General features: G+C 43.1%; 2 protein-coding genes across 5 annotated transcripts in view; both read left to right on the top strand.

Moving 5' to 3' along the window:
• Window positions 1–27,733, top strand: part of LOC310685552 (uncharacterized protein) — a 945,613-nt gene that overhangs the window by 521,015 nt on the left and 396,865 nt on the right. The window lies entirely within an intron of this gene.
• On the top strand, window positions 1,879–27,501 carry GUF1 (GTP binding elongation factor GUF1). 4 transcript variants are annotated; one of them, XM_083458212.1, is made up of 18 exons: window positions 1,879–1,953; window positions 5,758–6,161; window positions 7,033–7,144; window positions 9,544–9,692; window positions 10,972–11,052; window positions 12,351–12,428; window positions 14,832–14,915; window positions 15,262–15,326; window positions 16,760–16,963; window positions 18,062–18,201; window positions 19,344–19,467; window positions 19,640–19,772; window positions 19,849–19,992; window positions 22,530–22,663; window positions 23,828–23,929; window positions 24,902–25,021; window positions 26,645–26,681; window positions 27,133–27,501. In XM_083458212.1, exons 2-18 carry the CDS (start codon window positions 6,009–6,011, stop codon window positions 27,268–27,270), a joined length of 1,998 nt encoding a protein of 665 aa, XP_083314338.1. In that variant the 5' UTR covers window positions 1,879–1,953; window positions 5,758–6,008; the 3' UTR covers window positions 27,271–27,501. The 4 variants fall into 4 exon arrangements, 3 of the variants coding, with proteins under 3 accessions (XP_083314338.1, XP_083314337.1, XP_083314339.1); XR_014515361.1 differs by having other exon boundaries at window positions 1,881–1,949; window positions 5,747–6,161; window positions 26,592–26,681; XM_083458211.1 differs by having other exon boundaries at window positions 1,881–1,949; window positions 5,747–6,161.

The raw sequence follows: 27,733 nt of genomic DNA on the forward strand, positions 1-27,733 counted from the left end.
GGAAAGCCTCAAGGTGGCTTGTTAACAAAACAAACAAAAAAAAGTTAAATTTATCACTAAAAACATAGAACCATAATTAAAAACATAGAGACCTTTGAGGGTTTTGGATTGTCTTTTTTAAAATAATAATAATCATCATCAAGCAGTGTATCGATTTTATGAAATAATAAATAAAATTAAAAGCAGAATAGAATGCACCAAAACAAATTAACAGTGACAATTAAAGCAAATGTTTTATTAATCTGTTCAAATATGGGATTCTTTACTTAGCACTGCCCACTCTTAACATTTCTGCACTAGACTCTACGGTCTTTCGCGTGGATTAAAAATAAAATCAAATCCTGCATCACTTGCAGTTTTGAAGGACAGGTCACACTCCCCCCGCCCCCCGCCAAATAAGGTAATACCCAGCACATGGCCCCGCGCATGCGCCCCTCTTTTTAAAACGAACTGCCGCAAGAGCCTCTCCTCTCCCCAGGACGAGCCCTGCCCGTGAGCTTGGCCAATCAGAGGTTTCCCAGTGCCTACAACGCACGCGCAGTACGTCCCTCTCCCTCGGAGCAGCATGTTTTAGTGCGCAGAGCGGTCGGTTCCTTCCTTTTCTCCCCTCCCCTCCCCGCGTATAGCCTGTAGACTTTTAAAGGTGTAGACAGCCAGTTTCATAGCCTGGAAGCGCACTTCCGGGTTAGTTTTGATACCCTTCCTCTTCGCCTCTCTCCATCTCTCTCTCTCTTTCTCTCTCTTGCCTACAGGGATTAAAAGTGACAACTCCATGTGCGGCCTTCGCTTCTATAAGCCCTTTGTCAACAACGAAATGTTGCTGTTTTTTTTATGTTGAATACATGCTATATGGTAATTTATGGACCTAATAGGTATCTAAAGCCATTTGCACATAACAAAGTATGTATTTTATCCAAATAATTGTTGAACTGAAATACAATTAAGAAGGATATCAATAGTGAAATAATTATTAAGTTCCAACTTAAAATGATTTTTTTTCATAACAAACTTAATAATGCAAACACGTTGGCATTTGGCAATAACAAAAATTCCTTTAGAAACACAATTTACAAAGACTCATAATCTAGTCTCTAGAAACTTGCTATAAAAAGGTAAAGGTACCCCTGCCCGTACAGACTCTAGGGTTGTGCGCCCATCTCACTCAAGAGGCCGGGGGCCAGCGCTGTCCGCAGACACTTCCGGGTCACGTGGCCAGCGTGACATCGCTGCTCTGGCGAGCCAGAGCCGCACACGGAAATGCCGTTTACCTTCCCGCTAGTAAGCGGTCCCTATTTATCTACTTGCACCCGGGAGTGCTTTCGAACTGCTAGGTTGGCAGGCGCTGGGACCGAACAGCAGGAGCGCACCCCGCCGCGGGGATTCGAACTGCCGACCTTTCGATCGGCAAGCCCTAGGCGTTGAGGCTTTAACCCACAGCGCCACCCGCGTCCCTAGAAACTTGCTATAGCATGAAATAATAATAGCAAACCAGTGATAATTTAGGGAGCAGACTAGCAGGCGGGGCCCATGACTTACATCACAGGAGCCTACACAACACACAACACTATTGCTGAATGTAGGTATTATTTTATTTGTTTTCTATTTTGTATTTTTGAAATGTACATCCAGGTTTGTTTTTTCTTTAATTTTTTGGGTGGCCCCCAAGAGAGTGGGGCCCTAAGCTATAGCTTGTTTAGTTTATACATAAATCCGGCACTGGTCTTATTCCAGACTGTGTTAAGTGGACAAACAGCTGTCTCAAAACAGCAAAACTCTAAACCGTGCGCTATTTGGATGTACGACTCTCTTTTTCTATCTCTATTCGCCCCGAAAATCCCATAGAGATAAGAAATAAAACAGAGTTATTATTTCCACCTCTCACTTCCGGTACACCTCGATTAGTTCCGTGTCAAGGGTCTCGGAAGTCTGTGATGTCCGAGTTAGTAATGGTGGGTGATCCCTTTTTTTCCTTTTCCTTCCTCACCTCGTTGCCTTCATAAGAGGACGGGCAGTATCTTACCCGGGGTGCTAAATGAGGCGGCGGCAAGGGGTTACTCTGGGGTCTGTGATAAGTGATGCAAGGTTTTTTTATTATTTCTAATCCACGCGAAAGACCGTAAAGTTGGGGCTAGTGCAGAAATGTTAAGAGTGGGCAGTGCTAAGTGAAGGAACCCATATTTGAATAGATTAATAAAACATTGGCTTTAATTGCCACTGAAGTTTTAATTTGTTTTGGTGCATTCTGTCTTGCTTTTATCCGCGTACTTCCATGACAAGTGCAGATGAGATTGTAAACATGGAAAGGGTGGCGAGAAGAACCATGTGCAGCCATGAAACTGCCAGCACATTTCGCAAAGCTAAGCAGGATCCGGTATGGTTTCACATCTTTTGGATGGGGAACCAACACATGTTGTGATTCCTGCATATTGCAATGGGGGTTGGGCTAGATGACCCTGGGGGGGGGTCCCTCCCAAATTTAAAAAGGTAAAGGGACCCCAACCATCAGGTCCAGTCGTGGCCGACTCTGGGGTTGCGGCGCTCATCTCGCTTTATTGGCCGAGGGAGCCGGCGTACAGCTTCCGGGTCATGTGGCCAGCATGAATAAGCCGCTTCTGGCGAACCAGAGCAGCGCACGGAAACGCCGTTTACCTTCCTGCTGGAGCGGTACCTACTTATCTACTTGCACTTTGACGTGCTTTCGAACTGCTAGGTTGGCAGGAGCTTCCAAATTTACGATTCCATTATTTCTATAAAAGCTCCTCTGACTGCCCTTGTCCCTGCAGAAGGCCCGCTAGCAACTCTTTGCAAAAGCTGTGCGTGACTTTTCATCCATTTACAGTGGTACCTCAGGTTAAGAACCTAATTCGTTCTGGAGGTCCGTTCTTAACCTGAAACTGTTCTTTAACCTGAGGTACCACTTTAGCTAATGAGGCCTCCCGTTGCTGCCGCCATGTGATTTCTGTTCTCATCCTGAAGCAAAATTCTTAATCCGGGGTACTATTTCTGGGCTAGCAGAGTCTGTAACCTGAAGCATCTGTAACCTGAGGTACCACTGTATTATATACACTGCCTCTCCCCTTGGTGTGTGTGTTTATCTCATCCTCCCCTGTGTCCTTACAGCAACCCTGTAAGGTGTGTGAGGCGAAGAGACATAATGACCTATCAGCCCAAACTCACCCAGAGAGCTTCGTGATTTGAACCAGGATCTTTCATAAGATTTATTCACAGCACTTGATTGTAAAAAAAGACTAAAAAGGTTTCAAAGCGGTTTACAAAAAATGAAGCAGTAAAATCAAGAAAAAATTACAACCCTACTTTAAAACACACGAAAAGATAAAATACTAAAATAAGACTAAACTTACACACCGACTTTCTAAGCATCTTGGTAAGCTTGCCTAAACAAATGGTTTAGGCAGGCACCTGCTTGATCTCAATAGGCAGGAGGTTCCAGAGTGAAGGTGTTGCCATACTGAAGGGTTGAGTTCTTACAAATGCAGAATGGGTATTATGTGGCACCTGTAACAGTGTTAATTCGGCTGACAGAAGTGTAGTGTAAGGCGATCTCATAGGTAAATTGTTCCCAAGCAGCTAAGGGCTGAATAGACTAATAGCAACACCTTAAACTTGGCTTAGTAGCAAATAGGCAACCAGTGCAGGTCTCTGAGTGCAGGTGTTAAATACTGACAAGCCTCCCCTGTCAGCAATTGTGCAGCAGCAATCTGCACTAATTGCAGCTTCCAGATCAAGCCCCACATTCAGCTAATCCAGTCTTGAAGCAACCTACCCAACCTTAGCCCCCCACACTGTCCCATTATGACTGACCAGATTTGGTGGTTAGAGAGTTGTCTGTGGTCTTTTGTAATGGAAGAATGCAAGTCTCTGAATTTGCGTAGCTTTTCTTCTCTGGAAATTTTACGTGTTGCAGATTTCCTACAAGGATGACGTGTCTACAAGCTGTTTCATATGTTTACTACACCTGCATAAACCCTGTGTGTTGTTTTCATAAATGTGATATATGTGAGCAGTGTAACATAGTGGGAACAAGGAAAAAATCATCATCCAATCAGGCTTGGATGTTGCAAATGTATATTTCATTATCATAGAAGTTGCTGATGCAATCTTCTGTGTGCTCCCACTTTGCTGCTGCCTTGCCCGTGTTGATGCGAACAAAACCATAAACATTATGTCTACACCAGCTGTGAAACAATTCTATGCATTATGCAGAATGTGGTATAACTGTACTACTTCAGACTGCAGGGAGAGAAAAAGAGAGTTCCATTTTAAATGCCTGCCCCTAAACTAGCATATACAGGAAAACACACACAAAGAGACTGCCAGTTTTATGTGGAGATGCTTTTGAAAATATTGTCCCCCTCTAGAATTCTACTGCTTTGCTCTACCGCTATAATTTCCTGTTTCCAATATTAAAATGCTTATGCACCCAAAAGGACACCACACACATACAAGAGGGAGATAACAGCAGGTTTGGATTTTCAGAAATTCATATTTTAAAACCTTAATGGGGAAGATTCCCCCCAAAAGCCCAGTGAAGGCTGAGTGTGTTCATTGTCTATAGATAATGACAGACTGCTGAGGAATAAAAGAGTCAATGGGATGTGAGCAGTAATGGAGTATTGTGTTGGAGGTCATAGCTGACTGCCTGGAACAACGTTTTGTTTCAGGTCCCTTGTGTTCTGCATAATGTGTAGATTGATTCCTACAGAGAAGTCTATTAAATAGTTAATAGGCCATGCATTTAGACTTGTGGAACAAATTCCTGATCAGTGGACTATGAAACTCAAGTCACATGAAATGATGTTTAGTCCAGCCACGGGAGAGTATTCTGAAATAATGCTCATTTCTGCTGTTGTAAACAGGCAGTCTGCACCTCTTGACTCCGCCGGAATTTAAAATAATGTGCATTTAAAAATAATGGCCATGGAGCACGTAGGTCAGGATGATAGAAGGCATGAGGAAAATAAGAAAAGCTTAGCCATTTTTTCTAGTCTAGCATTCTGTTTCCAGCAGTGCCTAACCAAAGCTTAGGAAGGGTTACAAATTGGGTATCAAAGCAACTGCCCTATCTTCTTTATCTCACCATCATTTGGTAGTTGCAGGAATATTGGCTGTGACTTGGGAGTTTCTACCTAGCTACCCTGGCAATTAACTGTTGATTGGCCTATCCCTCAAGGACGCTTCTAATACACTGGCTGGTGGGCAGAAGTGAAAGAAAGAGCACTGATGAGTTTGAGTTGCAATAAACCTAACTGTTAGGACAAAAATTAAGTCATAGAATCATAGAGTTGGAAGAGACCACAAGGGCCATCGAGTCCAACCCCCTGCCAAGCAGGAAACACCATCAGAGCACTCCTAACATATGGTTGTCAAGCCTCTGCTTAAAGACCTCCAAAGAAGGAGACTCCACCACACTCCTTGGCAGCAAATTCCACTGTCGAACAGCTCTTACTGTCAGGAAGTTCTTCCTAATGTTTAGGTGGAATCTTCTTTCTTGTAGTTCGGATCCATTGCTCCGTGTCCGCTTCTCTGGAGCAGCAGAAAACAACCTTTCTCCCTCCTTTGCAATGAAGGATGTAAGTTGATACAGGTCTGTCATTTCAAGACTGCTTCGTAAATTGGTTCTCTCAAACATTAGTGGTTTGGTTGCAGCTGTGAAAGGAGCACACTTTTAGAACAAGTTGAGTGTACTGCTAAAAAAACTAAGTTCAAGCTTTCTCTCTCTTCACAGGTGTAGCCCAGTGTTTTGGTGCAGAATGGGAATAAACAATGTAAACCTTGGATCTTTCTGCCCTATACAGAGAACACAAGCACAGCTTCATAAAACCAAGTTTCTCCAACTTTTGGAAATGCATTTTTGTTAAGGATTCCTTTGACTGATTCTAGGAGCGAGTAAACTATGCTCAGCCAGTGGCTGCGTTTATGCCCTGTTCTGAGCACTTTGCTTATCTCACCACACTCTGGACGGTGACTGCTGCAGTTTTCTGAAAAGCATGTCTGCGCTTATGAAAAGGGCATTATGGCTTGCTGTCTGCCTCAAGAAGTCATATCATGCTGGCATTTTTTCGTCTCTTTCTCTGGGTTTGGAAAAGTCTCCCGGACATCGCGTCACATTCCTCAGGCGATATTCCTCCGAGACTGGCAAGGTGACAGTTGTCTTGTCTACTTATAAAATACTTGTTATTGGGTTGAGTTCAGCACGATTAAGTTCACCTTGTAAATATTGTAGCTGAGAAGTAAGTGGGTGGCCAAAAAATTCCATAGCAAGTTGCAATCCAAGTCTTTGGATTGGGTTCTGAAGTAGATGACAACAGGTAGCTAATTCTTGCTGCTGCTGCTACTACTACTAAATAATAATAATAATAATTTGTTATTTATACGCTGCCCATCTGGCTGGGCTTCCCCAGCCACTCTGGGCGGCTTCCAACAGAATATTAATATACAATGGTCTATTAAACATTAAAGCTTCCCTAAACAGGGCTGCCTTCAGATGTCTTCTAAAAGTCTGGTAGTTGCTTTTCTCTTTGACATCTGGTGGGAGGGCATTCCACAGGGCGGGTGCCACTCCCAAGAAGGCCCTCTGCCTGGTTCCCTGTAACTTGGCTTCTCGTAATGAGGGAACCGCCAGAAGGCCCTGGAAGCTAGACCTCGTGTCCGGGCTGAACAATGGGGGTGGAGACGCTCCTTCAGATATACTGGACTGAGGCCATTTAGGGCTTTAAAGGTCAGCACCAACACTTGAATTGTGCTCGGAAACGTACTTTGCAAACATAATTATGTTCCTTGGCCACCTGATGTTTTCCTCCCTGTATTGCATAAGGGTACCAAAGGGATTTTCCATCAGCATCACAAACTTTCATTGGCCTGGACCTCCTCCCAGTTTTCTATCTTCGAGCAAAAAAATGCAAAATGGTATTTTTTAGGTTTTTAACGATAATATAAATACATTGGCAAATACATTGGTCCACCACCCCAGACTGTTCATGATTTGAGACCCTTTTCCTTTATGTGCTTTAGGATACAGTGGACATGTCATTGTTTCCTGTTGAAAACATTAGAAATTTCAGCATAATAGCTCATGTGGACCATGGGAAAAGTACTCTAGCAGATAGGCTGCTGGAGATAACAGGTGAGATAATTTTACAGTATTCTTTATTTCTTTGGGTACTGCCTGTGGGATGTAATCCATTGGAACAGTCAAATACAACATTCCTTATTTCCCCAGAGTGGGCACAACAGGTAACTTTCTGTTCCACTGGTCTGGAGTGTCTTCCCCCTGCATGTGATCTGGGAGATGGGCATGGCTATGGTTTCCTCCATAAAAGAGCCGAGTCACGCAGCCATTTTCTTTCTCTTGATCTCTCTCTTGCTTGCTGCTATGCTGCTCTCCTGCAGCCATTTTGTTCTCTTAATGTAATTTTGCTGTCTGCTGGCTCCCAGCTAGCAGCACATGAGTTCAGTCTCCATGTGAGATGTACTCACAGATTGTTATGTAACTACTAAGTGAAGCCAGCCTTTCAGGGATCAAATCGTGAACTGAAACGTGAGTAAACCTCTTGTTACTTTTAAGGAAAGACTCTTGTGTCTTTATTCTATTAAGAGGGATAAAAGGGACACCAGGAATAATGGGCTTACTTAACTAAAGAGATTCAAATGAATCTGCAAACCAGCTTCCTGCTATATTGAAGGGAATCTGCTCTGAAGGAAGGATAGTACTTATTCAATATATCCTTTCCTGACATCCTTGACGTTCCCACACTTCATTTAAAATAAATACCGAGGCAGAACATGTAAAACAGCGACATAAGACAAAATAGAATAATAAAAGCCATATGGATAAAACGTCATATTCAGTTATGATAGCAAGGTCCTATTAATAGTCAGGAAAAGCTTGGGTGAAGCAGTCTGATTTCTCTTGCTGTTGGAAGCAAACGTTTAGCAGCTTCCTGATCTACACAAGGGAGATGTCACAAGGGAGATAGCCCTTCTTTCCATGGTGAGGTGGTGACCTGTAGGCCATGGAATGGCTACCAGGACCTGCTTCACAGACTGTGGTAATCGTCTTCGTCTTCGTTATTTATGCACAGCAATTACGATTCCAATACCAGTTTCATTTTCTATGCTGACCGTTGTTTATAGATTCAGTAGAATACTTCTAATGTATATCGTTTCCATACCTAAAATAGAACGCTTTATGGTAATGGCTATGGTATTGTAAATTGTAAGTTTTCTTTCACTACCTGAGTGTGCATTTTTGTCACAGAAGTGGGACGCTAAAGTTTCCATTCTATTTTATTGTGTTTAATTTGGGGGACAACTGTTCTGTGAAACGGCAGTCAGTTTGCATTAAAAAAAACGTGTTAACCTCACTACCAAAAGAGGTTTACACATTTCTCCTACCAGCTAAACTTTCTCAGATTTTCAAAGTCACAGAGGCAACATATGATATGCACACATATGACTTGTGTAACTTGCCTTGTTTGCGAATCCGCCTTTGTCCATTGAAAGCGTGCAGCTCTTAGCTCTTCTTTTTTATAGTGATCTTCTATACAGACTAGCATCTGTACAGATCCAGCTCCCTTCCTACCATTTTCATGCACAGCACCGATTGAGGTCTCTGATTATAGAGAAGTCCTGGTAAGTCAGGACTACTTTGGAGTTTAAGAACCACAGTTCAAGAAGGACACTGTCAAACTGGAACGTGTCCAGAGGAGGGCAACCAAAATGGTCAAAGGCCTGGAAACGATGCCTTATGAGGAACGGCTAAGGGAGCTGGGCATGTTTAGCGTGGAGAAGAGGAGGTTAAGGGGTGATATGATAGCCATGTTCAAATATATAAAAGGATGTCACATAGAGGAGGGAGAAAGGTTGTTTTCTGCTGCTCCAGAGAAGCGGACACGGAGCAATGGATCCAAAACTACAAGAAAGAAGATTCCACCTAAACATTAGGAAGAACTTCCTGACAGTAAGAGCTGTTCGACAGTGGAATTTGCTGCCAAGGAGTGTGGTGGAGTCTCCTTCTTTGGAGGTCTTTAAGCAGAGGCTTGACAACCATATGTCAGGGGTGCTCTGATGGTGTTTCCTGTTTGGCAGGGGGTTGGACTCGATGGCCCTTGTGGTCTCTTCCAACTCTATGATTCTATGATTCTAAGACAGGACTAGGAAAGGCATGAACACAGGTATTGAGACTGCAACTCAACATTTGGGCATTTGGGCTGTGCCACTAGAACTCTGAAACTCAGATGTCAAAATTAACAATATATTGCATCAATTTTGAGAGTAGCCCTTTCACCAATCAGTTGCTCGCATGTTTTAGATGAGTTTCCCTGAGTATTGTCTGCCTGCTCCGCTAAACTTTGGAACCCTAGCTTTCTTGATAGGAACAGACTGAGAAAGATAACACATAAAATTGATCGTGGTTGTGTTTTTTTTAAAGCAGCCATAGGTCTATGAGAATTAAATATGGCTATGCAAAAATGGACACTTATCATGATGTACATTAATTATGCAGTATTTTTGACCCTCTAGGAACCATTGCCAAAACAGACCATAACAAACAGGTGCTGGATAAATTGCAAGTGGAACGAGAAAGAGGAATCACCGTTAAAGCCCAGACTGCCTCTCTGATTTATAACCACAAAGGAACAAATTACCTCTTAAATCTCATTGATACACCTGTAAGTCAATCATCATCATTGCTGAAGTAATACGAAATTGAACTGTTGTTGTTGTTTTTGAAAAAGTAAATATTGAATGCTTCTAGATTATTATATTTTGCATTATTGTTACTTCTTGTTGCTGGTTTTTTACTTTGGCTTCATTCTGCTGTTGGTTTTATTTTGTTTAGCTTTTAAATGTATGCTTTATTTGTTTACTTCAGTGGTCGTCTGCTTTGCTCAGAGGAGAGACCCATTGAAATGAATGAACTGAAGTTAGTCATCCCCATACATTTCAGTGGGTCTGTTCTGCAAAGACCGAACAGTTGGAAAAAACCCTCTGGTTTTCACTTTTTACAGCAAACTGCCCAGATAATTGGGTGGCGTGTAAATATTGTAAAATAAATATATAAATAACCGCGGACTGGAGCAAATCCATGGCTGTGATCTAGCAACACCGAATTGGTTGTGTAGCTCAGTTCATGCAGGGATACCATGTTTTGGTATATTAGCAGTGATGAATCCTAATGCCTGCTTTAGGGGTTGGATAAAGCTCTGTTGTTATCAGGCAGGAACGAAGCAGAGCTGCAATTAATCACTGGACACACTGCAGTTGTTAGACTAATGCAACTAATTTATTAAATAGGAGAAGCTGAGTTAATGAGGGGGTTTAGAAAGATTGAAGCAAATGAATTGGATGAGTCATCCAGAAATCAGTACAGGGAGGAATTTGTTGACTCTCACGGTCTCTTCGAAAGAAAGTACAAATACAAGGTGTCACAGGCCTAAGACCCTATGCAGGTGCATCCCAGATAACTTGGACTACAATTCCCATCCACCCTAGCTATCTTGGCCCAATGGTCATGTCAGAGATGATGGGAGTTGTAGTCATCATGGAGAACACCAGGTTGTAGATACTTAGTCCCTCCTATACTTTGTTCCCTCCTCCCCACAAAATAATAATTCTGCATTTCTTCAAGAACTACAGTTAACTAATTACACGTCAAGAAGCTTTCATAACTAGCTTCCTAAAGGGGGTAGGTTGCTGTTTTGATGTTATGAGCCGTTCCTCCAAGATACGTGAGTCCCTGGCATAGGTGTGTTGTCCGTGGACCCCTAATTGGGAACCACTGATTTTGACAATATTCACAAAATGGCAGAAACTAGATTTGATGCTTTCTGGTAAGGTGTCAGACAGTGGGTTACATGACTTCATGGTGTTCTTTTGATGGTCTTTTTAACCGGACCTTGAGATGCCAAGTTCTTGAAATGTTTGCATTGCTTGTTTCCCCCCTTACAGGGCCACGTAGATTTTAGCTATGAAGTCTCACGGTCATTGTCTGCTTGTCAAGGCGTCTTGCTTGTAGTGGATGCAAATGAGGTAGGGTCTGAGGTGTGACTGACAACAGTAACTTCTGCCTCATCTTTGTTCTTCTTGGAGCAATGAAGAGTTTCCCTCTCCCAAATGGTTCGAGGGAAGAGTCGTCTATCGTTGTAGATAACTTTTCAGAAATATGGAAAAGACCAGTTAGATTTCCACCACAGGCAGGTTCCTGATGAGCCAGTTATGGGACTGTTGGCTCTGAGAGTTGGATCCTGTGTGTTGTCCGATATTATGAGTCTCTAGGTGCTACGAGTGCTAGGGATCTTAGCCTACAATCCTAAACACACTTACAATACAATCCTATAGACGTCTCCTCAGGAACAGGCCCCATTGAGTGCAGTGGGACTTAATAATAATAATTTATTATTTATATCCCGCCCATCTGGCTGGGTTTCCCCAGCCACTCTGGGCGGCTTCCAACAGAATATTAAAATACAATAGTCTATTAAACATTAAAAGCTTCCCTAAACAGGGCTGCCTTCAGATGTCTTCTAAAAGTCTGGTAGTTATTTTTCTCTTTGACATCTGGTGGGAGGGTGTTCCGCAGGGCGGGTGCCACTACCGAGAAGGCCCTCTGCCTGGTTCCCTGTAACTTGGCTTCTCGCAGAGAGGGAACCGCCAGAAGGCCCTCGGAGCTGGACCTCAGTGAATGATGGGGGTGGAGATGCTCCTTCAGGTATACTGGACCGAGGCCGTTTAGGGCTTTAAAAGTCAGCACCAACACTTTGAATTGTGCTCAGAAACGTACTGGGAGCCAGTGTAGGTCTTTCAAGACTTACTCCCAAATAAGTGAGTACTGGATTGCAGCCCACAAGAGACCAAGCCCTACTAGATATAATGAGCCTTCTGAATGAACACTTTGAGTTTCTGCAGATATTACCTTCGCTTGATAACTGGGGTGATAGATTAGGTAACCTGTTATGCTGCGATAGCTCAGCCCGTAGAGCTTGAGACTCTTAATCTTAGGGTCATGAGTTTGAGCCCCATGTTGGGCGAAATATTCCTGCATTGCAGCGGGTTGGACTAGATGACCCTCGTGGTTCCCTCCAGGACTACAATTCTGTGATTCTAACCTCTACTGCTACATAAACAATTTTCCATGACCAGTTGATTTCATGGGCAGGGGCCTCTCCTAACCTACCTGGCAATTGAAACCTGGGACATTTTATGTGGAAAATATCCGCTCTGCCTCTGAGCTATGGCCATGTCTTTTTTCCCTTTGGGACAATTTGGGGTGGGGTGGAGAGACTACATTCACAAACTTTCAAATGTTTAATAATGGTGTTTTTTTCTAGGGTATTCAAGCTCAAACGGTTGCGAATTTTTATCTTGCGTTTGAAGCACAGCTGTCAATAATTCCTGTTATAAATAAGGTAACACTTGCCACGCACAGTATTAAAAATTCTTAGGTAACTTTTGACTGTAGAATAGCAACTTGCTCTCAGCACCTCTGAATGCAGTTGTGACAGAGGCCAGCCACGGAAGGCCAAGAGGCCATTCTGGTTGTGTATCATCTCTATAGTTGTCTCTTCCCTGATTTACATCATTCCGTCAACATACCATATTTTTCGCTCTATAAGACGCACCTTTTCCCCTTCAAAAATTAAGGGGAAATGTGAGTGTGTCTTATGGAGCGAGTGCAGGTTCCTTGGCTTCAGCGATAGCAACGCAAAGCCTCTGAAGCGCAGCGGGAGAGCTCCCCCCGCACTCTGGAGGCTTCATGTTGCTTTCGCTGAAGCTGCCTGAAGCCCCCGGAGTGCAGCGCAAATTCCCTCTGCGCTCCGGGGGCTTCAGGCAGCTATCCGCAAGCCTTCAGAGTGCAGCAGGAGTTCCCACTGTGCTCCGAAGGCTTGCGGATAGCCGCCTGGAGAGCGAGAGGGGTCGGTGCACACTGATCCCTTTTGCTCTCTAGGCTTCGCTTCACTGGAGAGGCACTGCACAGTTTTCCCTCTGCGCAGAGCCCCTTCAGCGAAGCGGCAGGAGAAATGGAAGGGGTTCCATTTCTCCTGCCGCTTTGCTGAAGGGGAGCTGAGCAGAGAGGGGGAGAATTCCCCCCTCCCCCGTTCTCCCCCTCCTGTGGTTCGGTGCGTCCTATAGAGTGAAAAATACGGTACTTAACTTTTAAGGTCCTTTATGAGCTTCCTCTTTCTTTCCCATGGTTTGTTATTTTTCAGAAATCTCTATACCTGCCAGGGTTAAGGAATAATAATAATAATATCATGGCAGTGGACAGCATGAAATCCACAATGAAATTACATTAGTGAAACAAGTACATCACAAATCTGTAGGTCGGATTGATGCATCTACATAAACACCAGTCCAGCAGGGAAAGGCTGGGTGAACAAATGATTTGTAACCAGTTGCCCAAATGCCAATATTGAAATTGCCAGCCTAGTGTTATTTCAGGACACATGCCAAAGGGTAGGTGCTGCCACACAAGAGGGCCTCTCATCAGATGTCAAGGAAATAAACAGCTATCTGACTTTGAGAAGACATTTGAAGGCAGCCCTGTTTAGGGAAGTTTTTAATGTTTGATCTTTTATCATGTTTTTAGTGTTCTGTTGGGAGCTGCCCAGAGTGGCTGGGGAAACCCAGCCAGATGGGCGGGGAATAATAATAATAATAATAATAATAATAATAATAATAATAATAATAAATAATTTATTAGTTATATCCTGCCTATCTGACTGGGTTTCCCCAGACACTCTGGGTGGCTTCCAACAGAATATTAAAATACAATAGTCTATTAAACATTAAAAGCTTCCCTAAACAGGGCTGCCTTCAGATGTCTTCTAAAAGTCTGGTGGTAGTTGTTCTCTTTGACATCTGGTGGGAGGGCATTCCACAAGGCAGGTGCCACTACCGAGAAGGCCCTCTGCCTGGTTCCCTGTAACTTGGCTTCTTTCAGTGAGGGACCCGGCAGAAGGCCCTCGGCACTTGACCTCAGTGTCCGGGATGAACGATGGGGGTGGAGATGCTCCTTCAGGTATACTGGACCTGGGCTTTAGAGGTCAGCACCAACACTTTGAATTGTGTTTGGAAACGTATTATTATTATTATTATTATTATTATTATTATTATTATTATTATTAAGAGCATATAGCACTACTAAGTGATTCCTCTTATTCTTTATATTGTGCTCAATTTAATATTCTGGGTAGGCCTCCTACTTCCTCAGTGCTGCCTTATCCTTGAGCTCAGAAGTTGCAATTCTGTGCATTTACTTGGGAGTAAGCCCTGCTAAAAACAGTGGCACTTATTTCTGAGTAAACATGCACACAGTTTTGCTTCACATCTGTCTCCTGATGCCGAAAGAAAAACAGAATTTTGAACCTACTTATTGTGCCCTGCATTTTCTTTTACAAATACTTCAGCTGGTTTTTTGTTTCAGGTGTCCATTTTCTGTGGTTTCCCCCTTTATGCATGCCTTCCCTTCCCCTTCCCTTTGCATTAGGCAGAGGGTTTGTCTTTTTAAAAATGGTTTGTCCCGTGCCCAGTAATTTTATGAGCTTTATAAATAAAATAGGGTGACAACGAACCCCAGGTTTCCAATTTTGAATAAACCGCTCTCAACAAACTCCATCTTCTTGACTGCAGGTCCCTAGTCTTGTTCTTAAGTCACAAAAACTTCCCAGGTTACTAGTAAAAGATGAGGAAAGTGCAAGTGTAAATGTAATGCACATTTTTGAAGCTTTTCTTATTTTTGTTCTAACAGAATTTACTTCTGACTTCTGTTACATTGGGTGCATTTTTCCGACAATAACTTTGTTTTGCAGATTGATCTAAAGAATGCAGATCCTGAGCGGGTGGAAAATCAAATTGAAACCGTGTTTGATATCCCCAAAGACGACTGTATTAGGGTAAGAGACCTTTTCTGGTGAATAAATATATGTGTAGTAGCTGCTGATAAAACTCTCCTACATGGAAACCTTACCAGGTTATTTTCATTAAATGATTATATTCTCACAGTACAATTTGTTTACTTAGAATTAAGCTCCATTGAGATAAATGAAACTCAGCACTTCTCCCAGAATAAAGTGCCTTGCTTCCTTCTCCTGTAATCATTGAAGAAATGTATTTGCTTACTATTCCAGAGTAAAGCATTTTCAAATATAACTGCATGAAGCATAATATATTGAGGTGACAACAGCTTACTAGTTAGTTTGCGCTGAATTAAGCTCTCTTTCCCTTTTTAATTTGCTTTAGATTTCTGCTAAGCTGGGAACAAATGTCGAAAGAATACTTCAGGAAGTTATTGAACGAATCCCTCCGTAAGTTTATTTTTCTGGCATCTTATATACAGTGGTACCTCTACTTGCATTCACCTCTGGTTACGTATCCTTCGGGATACATAAGTATTTTTCCGGGTTTCGCGCGCGCGCATGCGCTTAAGCGGACCTTCCGCTTGCGAAAACCTCAGGATTCGACCAGAGCTCCAGAACGGATCCCGTCCGCAACTGGAGGTACCACTGTACAATTGAGAAATGGACTGCCTTGCAGTTACTCTGAGCCATCTGCTTGATCCAGTTACATGTTTGTGTCTTTTTAATAATCTCCTTAATTTAGTGAGTTAACATCTCTCTCACTCACTCTCAAATTTTCTGTTTTACAATTTAAAATCCTCAGTTTACATCCTTAAGATATCAATAACTTCCTGTCTTCTCTTTTCATGGTTCATTTTCCATATCATAAATCCCTGCATATTTTACAAAAACTATACCATTCAGTATTCCATTATTGCATCCATCAAAACTTATTTACACTGTTGAGTTTATCTTAATGCTGCCCACATTTTCAAGTGTACACAATCTCCCCCCATATATTCAACAAACATTTTCCAGTCTTCTCTAAACGTATGTTCTTTTTGTTCTCTTATTCTATATGTTAAGTCTGCAAGTTGTGCATACTCTGTCAACCTAAGTTGCCATTTTTCTTTGGTTGGGACCTCGCTCGCTCTCCATTTTGGGGCCAACAAAACACGGGCCGCAGTAGTGGCATACATAAATAAGCCTTTTTGACACCTGGGAATTTCAGTCTGAATTGAATTCTTGATTGAATTCAGATCAGTAGATTTCTCTGGTAAATATAACATAAAGGAGAAACAAGGACATTTCAATGTTCTGCGTGCAGTGTGTGTTGCTATTTGCTACAGTAACTGGAACTGTATTTATGCAAGCACTTGGAAAACAGACATTTGGTACTGAAAAATAACTCTCAGTATGTATTACACAGTGTCAGGGAACTGCCATCAGTGCCGGAGGGAGAGAGCAAAATCCAGAGGGATTCCGGAGAGCGTCCAGGGATCGGGAGAAGCAGCCCATCTTCTGGGGAAGAGAATCAGCGTAGCACCAGTGGAGAAGGGGGGCAGATGGGGGAAGCGGCGAGGCGGTCTCATGACTTCTTGCCTGGGACCAGCGGGGAGAGTAGAAGTCCTCCGCTGCCTACGCCCTCCTTGCGCAGAAGGCTTCCGCGCAGGGAGAGTAGGAGGAGACTAGGCGTCAAAGAGCTTCTTTGCTGGAAGAAGTTTAAGAAACGTCCACTGACGGATTCTGCCAGCGATTGAGACAGCCACGGGTGAGTGGCTGTCCGGACAGAAAAGGTTCACTCAGGCAATCCAGCCAGGTGTTTGCGCCGGCTTACGCACGAGCAACCCCTAGAACCATTACACACAGTAACCATGATATATATGTCTTTCTTATAACAGGCCCAGCGCCAGCACACAGGATCCGTTGAAGGCTTTGGTGTTCGACTCCACCTTTGACCATTACAGGGGTGTGATTGCCAATATTGCACTGTTGGGTGGCGAGGTTCGCAAAGGCCAAAGGATAGCATCAGCTCATACGAAAAAGGTTTATGAAGTTAATGAAGTGGGAATTCTGAAACCCAACGAGCAGCCAACGCACAAATTGTAAGTTGCAAGCGTTTGAAATGAATCAGAAACTCTTATTTGTTTGGCCTTTCTCAATATCCGTATCAGGGTTTCCCAAACTTGGGTCTCCAGCTGTTTTGGGGACTGCAGTTCCCAGCATCCCTGACCGCTGGTCCTGCCAGCTAGGGATGATGGGAGTTGTAGTCCAAAACCCAGGTTTGGGAAACTCTGATCTGGATTCCTACTGCCAGCAGCAGTAAGACTAATTTCCCATCAGCTTTGTGCTTTCCTTTGGCAAAATGCAGAGCGGAAGCATCTTCTTGCTTAGCTCAGTGTGGGGAAGTGGCTAATGGCATATAAAAAGGTAAAGGCCCCCTGGACGGTTAGGTCCAGTCAAAGGCGACTATGGGGTTGCGAATCTCATCTCGCTTTCAGGCTGAGGGAGCCGGCGTTTGTCCACAGGCAGCTTTCCAAGTCATGTGGCCAGCATGACTAAACCACTTCTGGTGTAACAGAACACCGTGATGGAAGCCACAGCGCACAGAAATGCTGTTTAACTTCCCGCCAGAGTGGTACCTATTTATCTACTTGCACTTTGATGTGCTTTCGAACTGCTAGGTTGGCAGGAGCTGGGACAGAGCAACAGGAGCTCACCCCATTGTGGGGATTCGGACCACCAACCTTATGATCAGCAAGCCCAAGAGTCTCAGTGGTTTAGACCACAATGCCACTAGTGTCCCATGATGGCATATAGGAGCTGCTTCATGGTGCCTCTGCCCCAGGACAAAGCACTGTTGGCTGACTAATGTATTTTTTAATCTTTGTTGGAAGCTGCCCAGAGTGGCTGGGGAAACCCAGCCAGATGGGCGGGGTACAAATAAATGATGATGATGATGATGATGATGATATTAACATTTGAGGCAAGAGTAAAACGCTCTGCTTCCTGTCCATTTGCCAAGGCTGTGCAGCAAGTTTTGTAAAGATTGCAGCACACAAATGTGGGGAAGAGGATTTGACATAATTGTAGGCATGTGATAATGTGCGATTAAATCGCTAAACAGCTTCTTCTTGCCAAGAAAAAAGGCTTGAAATATCTAATGTGATAAATTATTTCCCCATGATGCTGGTTTCGTTTAGATATGCCGGCCAGGTTGGCTATCTCATTGCTGGAATGAAAGAGGTCAAAGAGGCCCAAATCGGAGATACAATCTATTTGCATAACCAACCAGTGGAGCCATTGCCCGGGTTTAAGTCGGCAAAACCCATGGTCTTTGCAGGTGAGGCACACACATTCAATGACAGGAAGTACTTTCATGTTTACTTATACTGGTAGAGTGCTTAGGTGCATTTAGGAATCGTCGTTAACCGTAACAGGAACGCCATGGATCCCTGTGTAAATTGTACCCCTGTTACAGCACCAACACTTTTTTGTGCTCAGAAACATACTGGGAGCCAATGTAGTTCTTTTAGGACTGGTATTATATGGTCCTGGCAGCCGCTCCGAGTCACCAGCCTAGCTGCTGTATTCTGGATTCATTGCAGTTTCCGAATCACCTTCAAAGGTAGCCCCACATAGAGCACAGAATATTCTTGTTGACCATGCTTTCATTTTGTGTTTATGGTGGGTTTCTGTAAATTAGGTGAGGTGGTGCTTCAGTGCCCGTCAAGATCACTGCTTATTACAACAGCGGCTTTAGAGCCAGTGTGGTGTAGTGGTTAAGAGCAGTGGACTCGTAATCTGGTGAACCGGGTTCGCTTCCCCGCTCCTCCACATGCAGCTGCTGGGTGACCTTGGGCCAGTCACACTTCTCTGAAGTCTCTCAGCCCCACTCACCTCACAGAGTGTTTGTTGTGGAAAAGGAAGGGAAAGGAGAATGTTAGCCGCTTTGAGACTCCTTAGGGTAGTGATAAAGCAGGATATCAAATCCAAACTCTTCTTGGGAAAGGTGGTTTATTTTTTGTTGACAGAATAGTGATTTTGTACAGGCTTGTGAATCGCTATGCCTTTTCACAGTTATTCAGATAAACGGCTTTACATGATCAGATTTAATTTTAAGGAATGATTTCCTTGCATGGATGGGTACCTTCGAAAATTTCAGTCCGTTTACTCTGATGGAAAACTTCCAGGAGGAGAATATTTTTGAGACTTCCTTATGTTCATGCAATTGATCTTTCTCTTCCCCTCCTCCCAGAAGAGAAGGATAAGTTATTCAAGCTGCCTACTGCTCAGTCAACCACTGAATCCAGCCCTTATGTGGAACAAGACTGAAGACTGATAATTTAAGAACCTGGTATATTATTTGTGGGCTGGCACCTGTCTCCTACAGAGAAGCGTCTTAAGTGGTTCTAGAGAAAATGCTGGATGAAATATATGAGGATCAGCTGCCTTTATCAGCCAAGTTCTGTGTTGTATTGACAGGAATGTACCCAGTAGACCAGTCGGAATATAACAACCTGAAAAGTGCTGTAGAAAAACTGACTCTTAATGACTCCAGTGTTTCTGTTCATCGTGATAGCAGCCTTGCCTTGGGAGCTGGCTGGAGGTGAGACTTGCAATATTCAATCTTCAGCGCCACAAAGCGCAAACATTTTCTCTTGATTTGATTTTAACATGCTTAGTTGGTGCTTTTGGGGGGGTGGGGGAACGGGACACATTTTTTAGCACCATGTGATTGACAGGGAAGATTGAGAACCATGTAAACGTTGCATTTACAGGTTGGGCTTTCTTGGCCTTTTGCATATGGAAGTTTTTAATCAGCGTTTGGAACAAGAGTACAACGCATCTGTCATTTTGACAGCACCCACCGTACCCTATAAAGCCGTTCTTTCCTCAGCAAAATTGATAAAGGTACTATGGTATGGTTTTGATTTGGCTTTTTGAAATCGGGGAGGGGCCATGCTGACTTTTTTTTTACCTTTTGTAGGAACATGGAAAAGAGGTGATCACCATAATAAATCCTGACAAGTTTCCTGACAAGTCAGTAGTGGCAGAATACTTGGAGCCTACAGTTTTGGGCACTATCATAGCACCTGATGAATATATTGGAAAAATAATAAGTCTATGCCAGGTTAGTGAATTTTTTTTTAAGCTTGGGTCTCCTTTCTGACTTCAGGGTTGAGATGAAATGAGGCAGTTTTAATTTTAATGAGCCAAAAATTAGTTTTAGAGAGCCACTTGTCTGCTGAAGAACCTCACCTATTGCAGAGGATTCTGGGGGATATTCTTTGTTAACATCGGAGCCTCGGTCAAGTATCTTGAGCCTCCTTAACTGAGCGTTTGCTCTAGAACATGTTCAACCCGCAATGCAGAGAACATCTGTGGTGGCAGGCAAGTTTTTCAGAAAACGCAGGTTCCTCACAAGAGAGTTTGGAAAGCCAGGAACATGTTTGATTCGGGCAAACACGTTCACATGGATTAACTCGCCATGTGAAGTTGTTCAGAGCAGTTAGCCCGTTTTATCCCAGTAATCCTTCTTACAACCCTGTGAGGCACTAGGCAGCTTCATTACAGATTGGGAACCGAGCTGAAATAACAGCGGCTGGCCTAAGGCTATATATTCAGTTTGCGACGGAGATGAAGTTTCAGCTGACAACTTCCTGGATCTCATCGCTCAGACTCTAAGCCACTGAAGTACTCTGTCTCTTCAAATGAAATCCATGTATATGTATAAATTGGTTGAGAGGAAGTTACACGCATCAGAGTTATTCATTTAACTGGTTAACTGATGTAATGAACAAACGTGGATTTAAAATATGGAATTGGTTGATAAATATGTATAAACTTATGTAGCAACAGGATATATATATGTGTGTGTGTGTGTATACGTATATATGTATATATGTGTATATACAGTGGTACCTCGCAAGACGAATGCCTCGCAAGACAAAAAACTCGCAAGACGAAAGAGTTTTTTGAGTTGCTTCGCAAGACGAATTTCCCTATGGGCTTGCTTTGCAAGACGAAAACGTCTTGCGCCTTTTTCAATGCATTCCTATGGGAAACCATTAATGCATTTCCTATGGGAAACCGTGCTTCGCAAGATGAAAAATTCACAAGACGAAAAAACTCGCAGAATGAATTAATTTCATCTTGTGAGGCACCACTGTATATATATGTGTGTATAAATGTGTGTGTGTATATATATGTATGTATATATATATATATGTATGAAAAAATCCTTATGGCTGAGTTTTACAGCATGGAGACACTCAGTTGGTTGTCTTGTCTAATGACTTCTCTCAAACAAAACATCCATTACAAATGTTTGATCACCATGAGAGAAGATGCCACCGCTACCTTAGGCTTCTTGCTGCAGTGCTGAACTTCCTAGATTAAGTGCAGTTTCTTCTAAGGTTCATACTAAATCTGATGTACTATAATCTATTTCTTGTCTTACCCTCAGTGGATAGGATGTTTCATTTCCCTTTCTTTATCTAAGAGCCTTCAAAATATTTGATGGTGGTCAACCAGTTCTCCAGATTATCGAGGCTCAGCACAGCAAAAAAAGAAAAGGAAAGAATATGGGACTTTGTCCTAACTATCTTGCCATCTTAAATTACAATTTATTTCACTCCGTACAACTTGGTCTCCTGAAGCCATTTCTCACCCAGCAGGCAAAGTTATAGGAGATCAAACAAAATAGCTTTCCATTAAAGTGGTACCTTGGTTTATGAACTTAATTTGTTCCAGAAGTCTGTTCTTAAACCAAAGCATTCTTAAACCAAGGCATGCTTTCCCATAGCAACGTGGGACTCAATTTACAAAGGGAACACATTCATTTTTCCCCCAATATAATTTTTATTCAGTTTACAAATAAAACAAATTAATACAATTCATACAGTTTTTTACATCCATTCTCTTTTTTTGACTTCCCTCAACTTGGCTGGTACTCCTTCCCTTCTTAATTTCCTACACATTTCTGAGATCTCCCCTAATTATTTATAAATTAAATCTTGTTTCACTCAAATTCTAACCTTTCTTTTTTACAAAGCTTCATTAAAGGTTACAAGCGTTATTTGTTTTTCACTTAAATTATGCATATATTCTGAAAACTTTTCCCATTCTTCAGTAAATCTCTGATCTCGTCGATTTCGAATTCTTCCTGTCAGTCTGTCAAGTTCTGCAAAGTCCATCATCTTCATTCTCCATTCTTCCAATGTTGGTAACTCTTCTTGCTTCCTACAAAGGGAACACATTCAACAGGAAGCGAAACATGTTCTGCTTCCAAGGCAAAGTTCACTAACCAAAACACCTACTTTAGGGTTTGCAGCGTTCTCAATCCAAGTTGTTCATAAACTAAGCTGTTCTCAAACCAAGGTACCACTGTATTTTCATGAAACTGTTGGTACCTTAGCAATAAGAAATGTGAGTAGTCAGGAGAAAGACCCACAGAAGAACGTGCAAACGAGATGAGAAAATAAATGTATATTCCATAAAGAATCACTGGAGCTTTTATCGCTTAGTTATAAGTTAATTGCTAGGTCCCGGTGATATTGGTCCTTCAGTTTAAAATTCACCGATCATGTTTTAGAATGGAATATTTACTGAAGATTTATATCATGGGAAATTCTAGTTGACTGTCAAAACTACTGTGTTGCTTGCCAGACTCGAAGGGCTATTCAGAAGGACCTGGTATACATTGATGACCACAGAGTCATGATGAAATATTTCTTTCCACTGAATGAAATTGTCGTTGACTTCTACGATGCTCTGAAATCCCTCTCATCTGGATACGCCAGGTACAGTAATGTATTAAAAAAATAAAGTGGGACATTCCTTATTTGTTGGGTTTTCAGAATTCCAGTTGTACTCAGTCCCCACTGAATTTAAAGGTTTTGCAGAAGAGGTGAAGTCTCTCCAAAATGCATGAAATAAGTGCTCCGGAGACTTCAAAGTGCAGCGAAAGGGACCTAAAGCGTGCTCCGGAGCCTTCAGGCGGCTATCTTTGAAGCCTGGAGAGCGAGAGGGGTCGGTGCGCACCGACCCCTCTCGCTCTCCAGACAGCCGCCTGAAGCCTCCGGAGCGCGGCGAGAGCTCCTGCCGTGCTCCGGAGGCTTCGGGATGCCTTCTGCTGAAGCCTGGAGAGCGAGAGGGGTCGGTGCGCACCGACCCCTCTCGCTCTCCAGGCTTCAAAGATAGCCACCCGAAGCCTCCGGAGCGCGCTTCGGGTTCCTTTCGCTGAAGGGTAGGTCCCCTTCAGCTAAGGCGCAGCTCCCCTTCAGCTAAGCGGGAGGAGAAATGGAAGGGGCTCTGTTTCTTCTGCTGCTTCGCTGAAGGGGCGCTGCGCAGAGAGGGGGAGAATTTTTTTTCTTGTTCTCCCCCTCTAAAACAAGGTGCGTCCTATGGTCTGGTTCATCCTATAGAGCGGAAAATACGGTATTTCAAGTACAGTCAAACCTTGGTTCCTGAACGCCTCCATTTTCGAACGTTTTGGCTCCCGAATACCAAAAACCCAGAAGTAAACGCCCCGGTTTTGAAACGTTTTTTGGAAGCCAAACGTCCAACGTGGCTTCCACTTGAGTGCAGGAAGCTCCTGCAGCCAATCAGAAGCCATGCCTCAGTTGTCAATCGTTTTGGAGGTTAAACGGTCTTCTGGAACAGATTACGTTCGACAACTGAGGTTTGACTGTATAGAAATGGAAGAGCAATCACTCATCGGATTGGTGTCTGTATAACTGGGTGAATTTAATATACTGAACTGGGAATAGAGCTATATTGTGGTTAAGAATAGGCCATGTATTTATTGGTATTTGCAAAGGGGGCTCCCCCCCTTTTTTACTGAGGGACAACAAACCTGTATGTTTATTTGAAGAATTAATGCAAGTATTATATTAAAAACACTGTCTTTAAAAAGCCGAAGCCATTTTGAGTGATGATTTTAATGTTTTTTCCCCGCTCTTCAGTTTTGACTATGAAGATGCAGGATACCAGCCTGCGGATCTTATCAAAATGGATGTTCTTTTAAATGGGAACCCTGTAGAAGAGCTCATAACTATTGTTCATAAGTAAGTAAACTAAAAATGTGGCCCTAGACTGCAGAGGGTATCTTTAAGAGATGGTATGGGTGGGTGTTAAAGAAAAGTCTGTGGTGGAAGAATTGCCAGTCCCTAAACTCTGCTGGATTTACACTGACTAGGGCAGAAAGTGGGATGTGTGTGGCGCTGTGGTCTAAACCACTGAGCTTAGGGCTTGCCGATTGGAAGGTCGGCGGTTCGAATCCCCACAATGGGATGAGCTCCCGTTGCTCGGTCCCAGCTCCTGCCAACCTAGCAATTCGAAAGCATGCCAAAAAGTGCAAGTAGATAAATAGGTATCACTCCGGCGGGAAGGTAAACTGTGTTTCTGTGTGCTGCTCTGGTTTTGCCAGAAGCAGCTTAGTCATGCTGGCCACATGACCAGGAAAAACTGTCTGCGGACAAACGTCGGCTCCCTCGGCCAGTAAAGCGAGATGAGCGCTGCAACCCCAGAGTCGTTCGTGACTGGACTTAACTGTCAGGGGTCCTTTACCTTTTAGGGCAGAAAGCAGGCTCACTTTTTTCCTTGTAGCAAGTTCTTTTCTTTTTCTAAAATCCCACTGATTACATTGGGAGGGGCTCACTTATCAGGTCCATGTTGGAAGTAATGGGAAGGCTTGTAGATCTGAGCCAACCCTCAACCCCACCGACAGCAGAGGAATAACAGAAAATGCCACTGGAAGGCCCACAGTATCTTCTGACCCCTTTCAGGTACCATAGGATTGTGCCTGAAGTGCAATTTCCTGCTTTTGGTTACATTCTCAAAACTACTTGTTTGGATTTTCAGTTTCATTGTACAGGTTGGTGCTGTTCCAGCACAACATGAGTTCTTCATTTCAGTGATTCCATTTCATTGTGGAACATTAATCTTTCTCCCCTTTATATAGTTTAAATAGGAAAACCTAATTGTAAACCTTGTTTTAGACTCTGACATCCCGGTCTTTTCCTCTCTCTTTTTTTTAGGGACAAAGCATACACTGTTGGGAAAGCTCTGTGTGAACGTTTAAAAGATGTTATCCCAAGACAGCTATTTGAGATAGCTATTCAGGCAGCTGTTGGGAAAAAAGTCATTGCGAGAGAAACGTGAGTTGTTTTGTGTTTTGCTTTGTTATAAAAAAGTCATTTGTTAGACGAGTGCTAGTATTGCAAACCGAATAAAAGTCCCTCCCCTCCCCCTTTTATCACTTGTAACTATTAAAGTTGTTTCCAATATTTACTTGAGAAGATGACATTCTAGTCCAGGCATAGGCAAACTCAGCCCTCCAGATGTTTTGAGACTGCAATTCCCATCATCCCTGACCACTGGTCCTGTTAGCTAGGGGTGATGGCAGTTGTAGTCCAAAACATCTGGAGGGCCGAGTTTGCCTATGCCTGTTCTAGTCTCTTAAAAGGTTACAACTAAAGTTAAAATCAGCGTGGTCTTTCATTTAGGCTACCCACTTCAAGAGCATTTCAGATTAGTCTCCATTAGTTCTAGCGGATGCCAGCTTTATTTCAGAGAAGGCATCTAGACAAAGGCTCTGCGTGAAAATCTCAACTTACAAGGATATTGGAACAAGAGCTGTTCACAAAGACCCCCTGGATCCAGGCCGTTTCATAACTTTAAAGATCAGCACTTTGCCTTTAGCCTGGAGACTAGCCAGAATTTTGACTTCCTTAAAGAAGTCATGTGCCTTAGGTGGCTGGTATTAGTTTGCAATTGCTATCTGGATCACCAGAAGTTTCTGAACTGTCTAAAAGGGTAGTCCCACATAGAATGCGCGGGTGGCGCTGTGGGTTAAACCACAGGGCCTAGGACTTGCCGATCAGAAGGTTGGCGGTTCGAATCCCGACAATGGGGTGAGTTCCCGTTGCTCGGTCCCTGCTCCTGCCAACCTAGCAGTTCGAAAGCACATCAAAGTGCAAGTAGATAAATAGGTACCGCTCCGACGGGAAGGTAAACGGCGTTTCCGTGCACTGCTTTGGTTCGCCAGAAGCGGCTTAGTCATGCTGGCCACATGACCCGGAAGCTGTACGCCGGCTCCCTCGGCCAATAAAGCGAGATGAGCGCCTCAACCCCAGAGTCGGCCATGACAGGACCTAATGGTCAGGGGTCCCTTTACCTTTTTACATAGAATGCAGAATATGGGGCAGAGTTGAGGCAGTAACCAAATAACTTCTCATTCCGAATTAAAGGAATGGTTTCACGAAAGGAAATACAGTGGTACCTTGGGTTACATACGCTTCAGGTTACAGACTCCGCTAACCCAGAAACAGTACCTCGGGTGAAGAATTTTGCTTCAGGATGAGAACAGAAATCGTGCTCCGGTGGCGCAGCGGCAGTGGGAGGCCCCATTAGCTAAAGTGGTGCTTCAGGTTAAGAACAGTTTCAGGTTAAGAACAGACCTCCAGAATGAATTAAGTTCTTAACCCGAGGTACCACTGTATAATTATATCTCTCTGTCATACCGCTTCATAACTAGGAAGCGCACAGTAGACTATTAGAATCCTCTCCAATTTTCCTCTTGGATATGGGAAAAGTAGCCATGGAGTAAGGCTGACACCCAGTGGTTAAAATGAACTAGAAAAATAGATTTCATTTGAGGCCACATGCCGCTTATTGAGTTGCCTTTTGTGATATAGCACTAGGTGACATAATGTAACATTTTTGCAGGGCATCTTGTGAAAATGCACTTTGGTTTAAGCATTGAAACTTATTTCTTCCAGAGTGAAAGCTTATAGAAAAAACGTCCTGGCAAAATGTGTAAGTGTCGTCCTTTTCTTTTCTGTGGGGCAGTGGGAGACTGTCTGATAATCACCTTCCTTTTCCTTTGGTAATGTCTGGTGATTGTAGAATCATGTCCACCCCCCGGTGTTTTGCCCTCTCTATTGTAGGTACTGGTGCTAAGCTATATACTCCTGCTTTTCTGTTATGTTTTAGGTTCATGTTGATACATGCACATTCAGTAAAAACGACAAGTTTGCTTTTGGTGGCAGTTCAGCAGTGTGTTAAGAGATCTGGTTTTTATAAGAGTTTTGCCACTTATTTCACCCAAAGCTCAGGGTAGCAGTTTTACATTTGTCTTTTTAGTTGCCTTGGGTACTTGAAAAACAGTACTGTAGAAATGTTTTGACCAGAGTATGCCAGCCAGCATTATAGATACTAATATTGTAAAATAACAGAGAAAATAACCTGTTTGTTTCCCTTTAAACAGTACGGAGGAGATATTACACGGAAAATGAAGCTATTAAAGCAGCAAGCTGAGGGAAAGAAGAAGTTGAGGAAAATCGGAAATGTGGAAGTGCCAAAGGATGCCTTCATAAGTGTTCTGAAGAGACAGACTGACAAGTAGTTGGAAGTCCATAATTACGGATTTTTTAAAGTAAATGTTTGACAGACTAATGTTTACAACGTGGATGCCCTGTCTGGAATCCGATATATCCTGTGTGTACATACGGCTCAAGACTCTGAAATGTCATGAATGTAAATGTACACTTTTGACAAGTGTTCTGATTTCAAGACCGTTTATAAATGATGAGTGGCTAGAAAGCCTGCAACTCTTTAATAAAGTATTCTGGCTGGTGATCAATTTTTTTGATGGCGTTATGATCCTGCAACTTATTGGCTGTCATAACTTTGCACACCACCTTTTATTCCACGTGCATTCCTGACATGCTCTGATTGTAGAATTGGACGGGGCCCAAGGATTATCTAGTCCAATCCCCATTGCAATGCAGCGATCCCGCCCACAGCCATCCTTGGGTGGCCTCGAACCTCCAACCTTCTGGTTAACAGCCAGACACGCTGATCCACTG

The sequence above is a fragment of the Podarcis tiliguerta genome, assembly GCF_965153285.1.
Source record: "Podarcis tiliguerta genome assembly, chromosome: 9".
Lineage (NCBI taxonomy): Eukaryota > Metazoa > Chordata > Lepidosauria > Squamata > Lacertidae > Podarcis > Podarcis tiliguerta.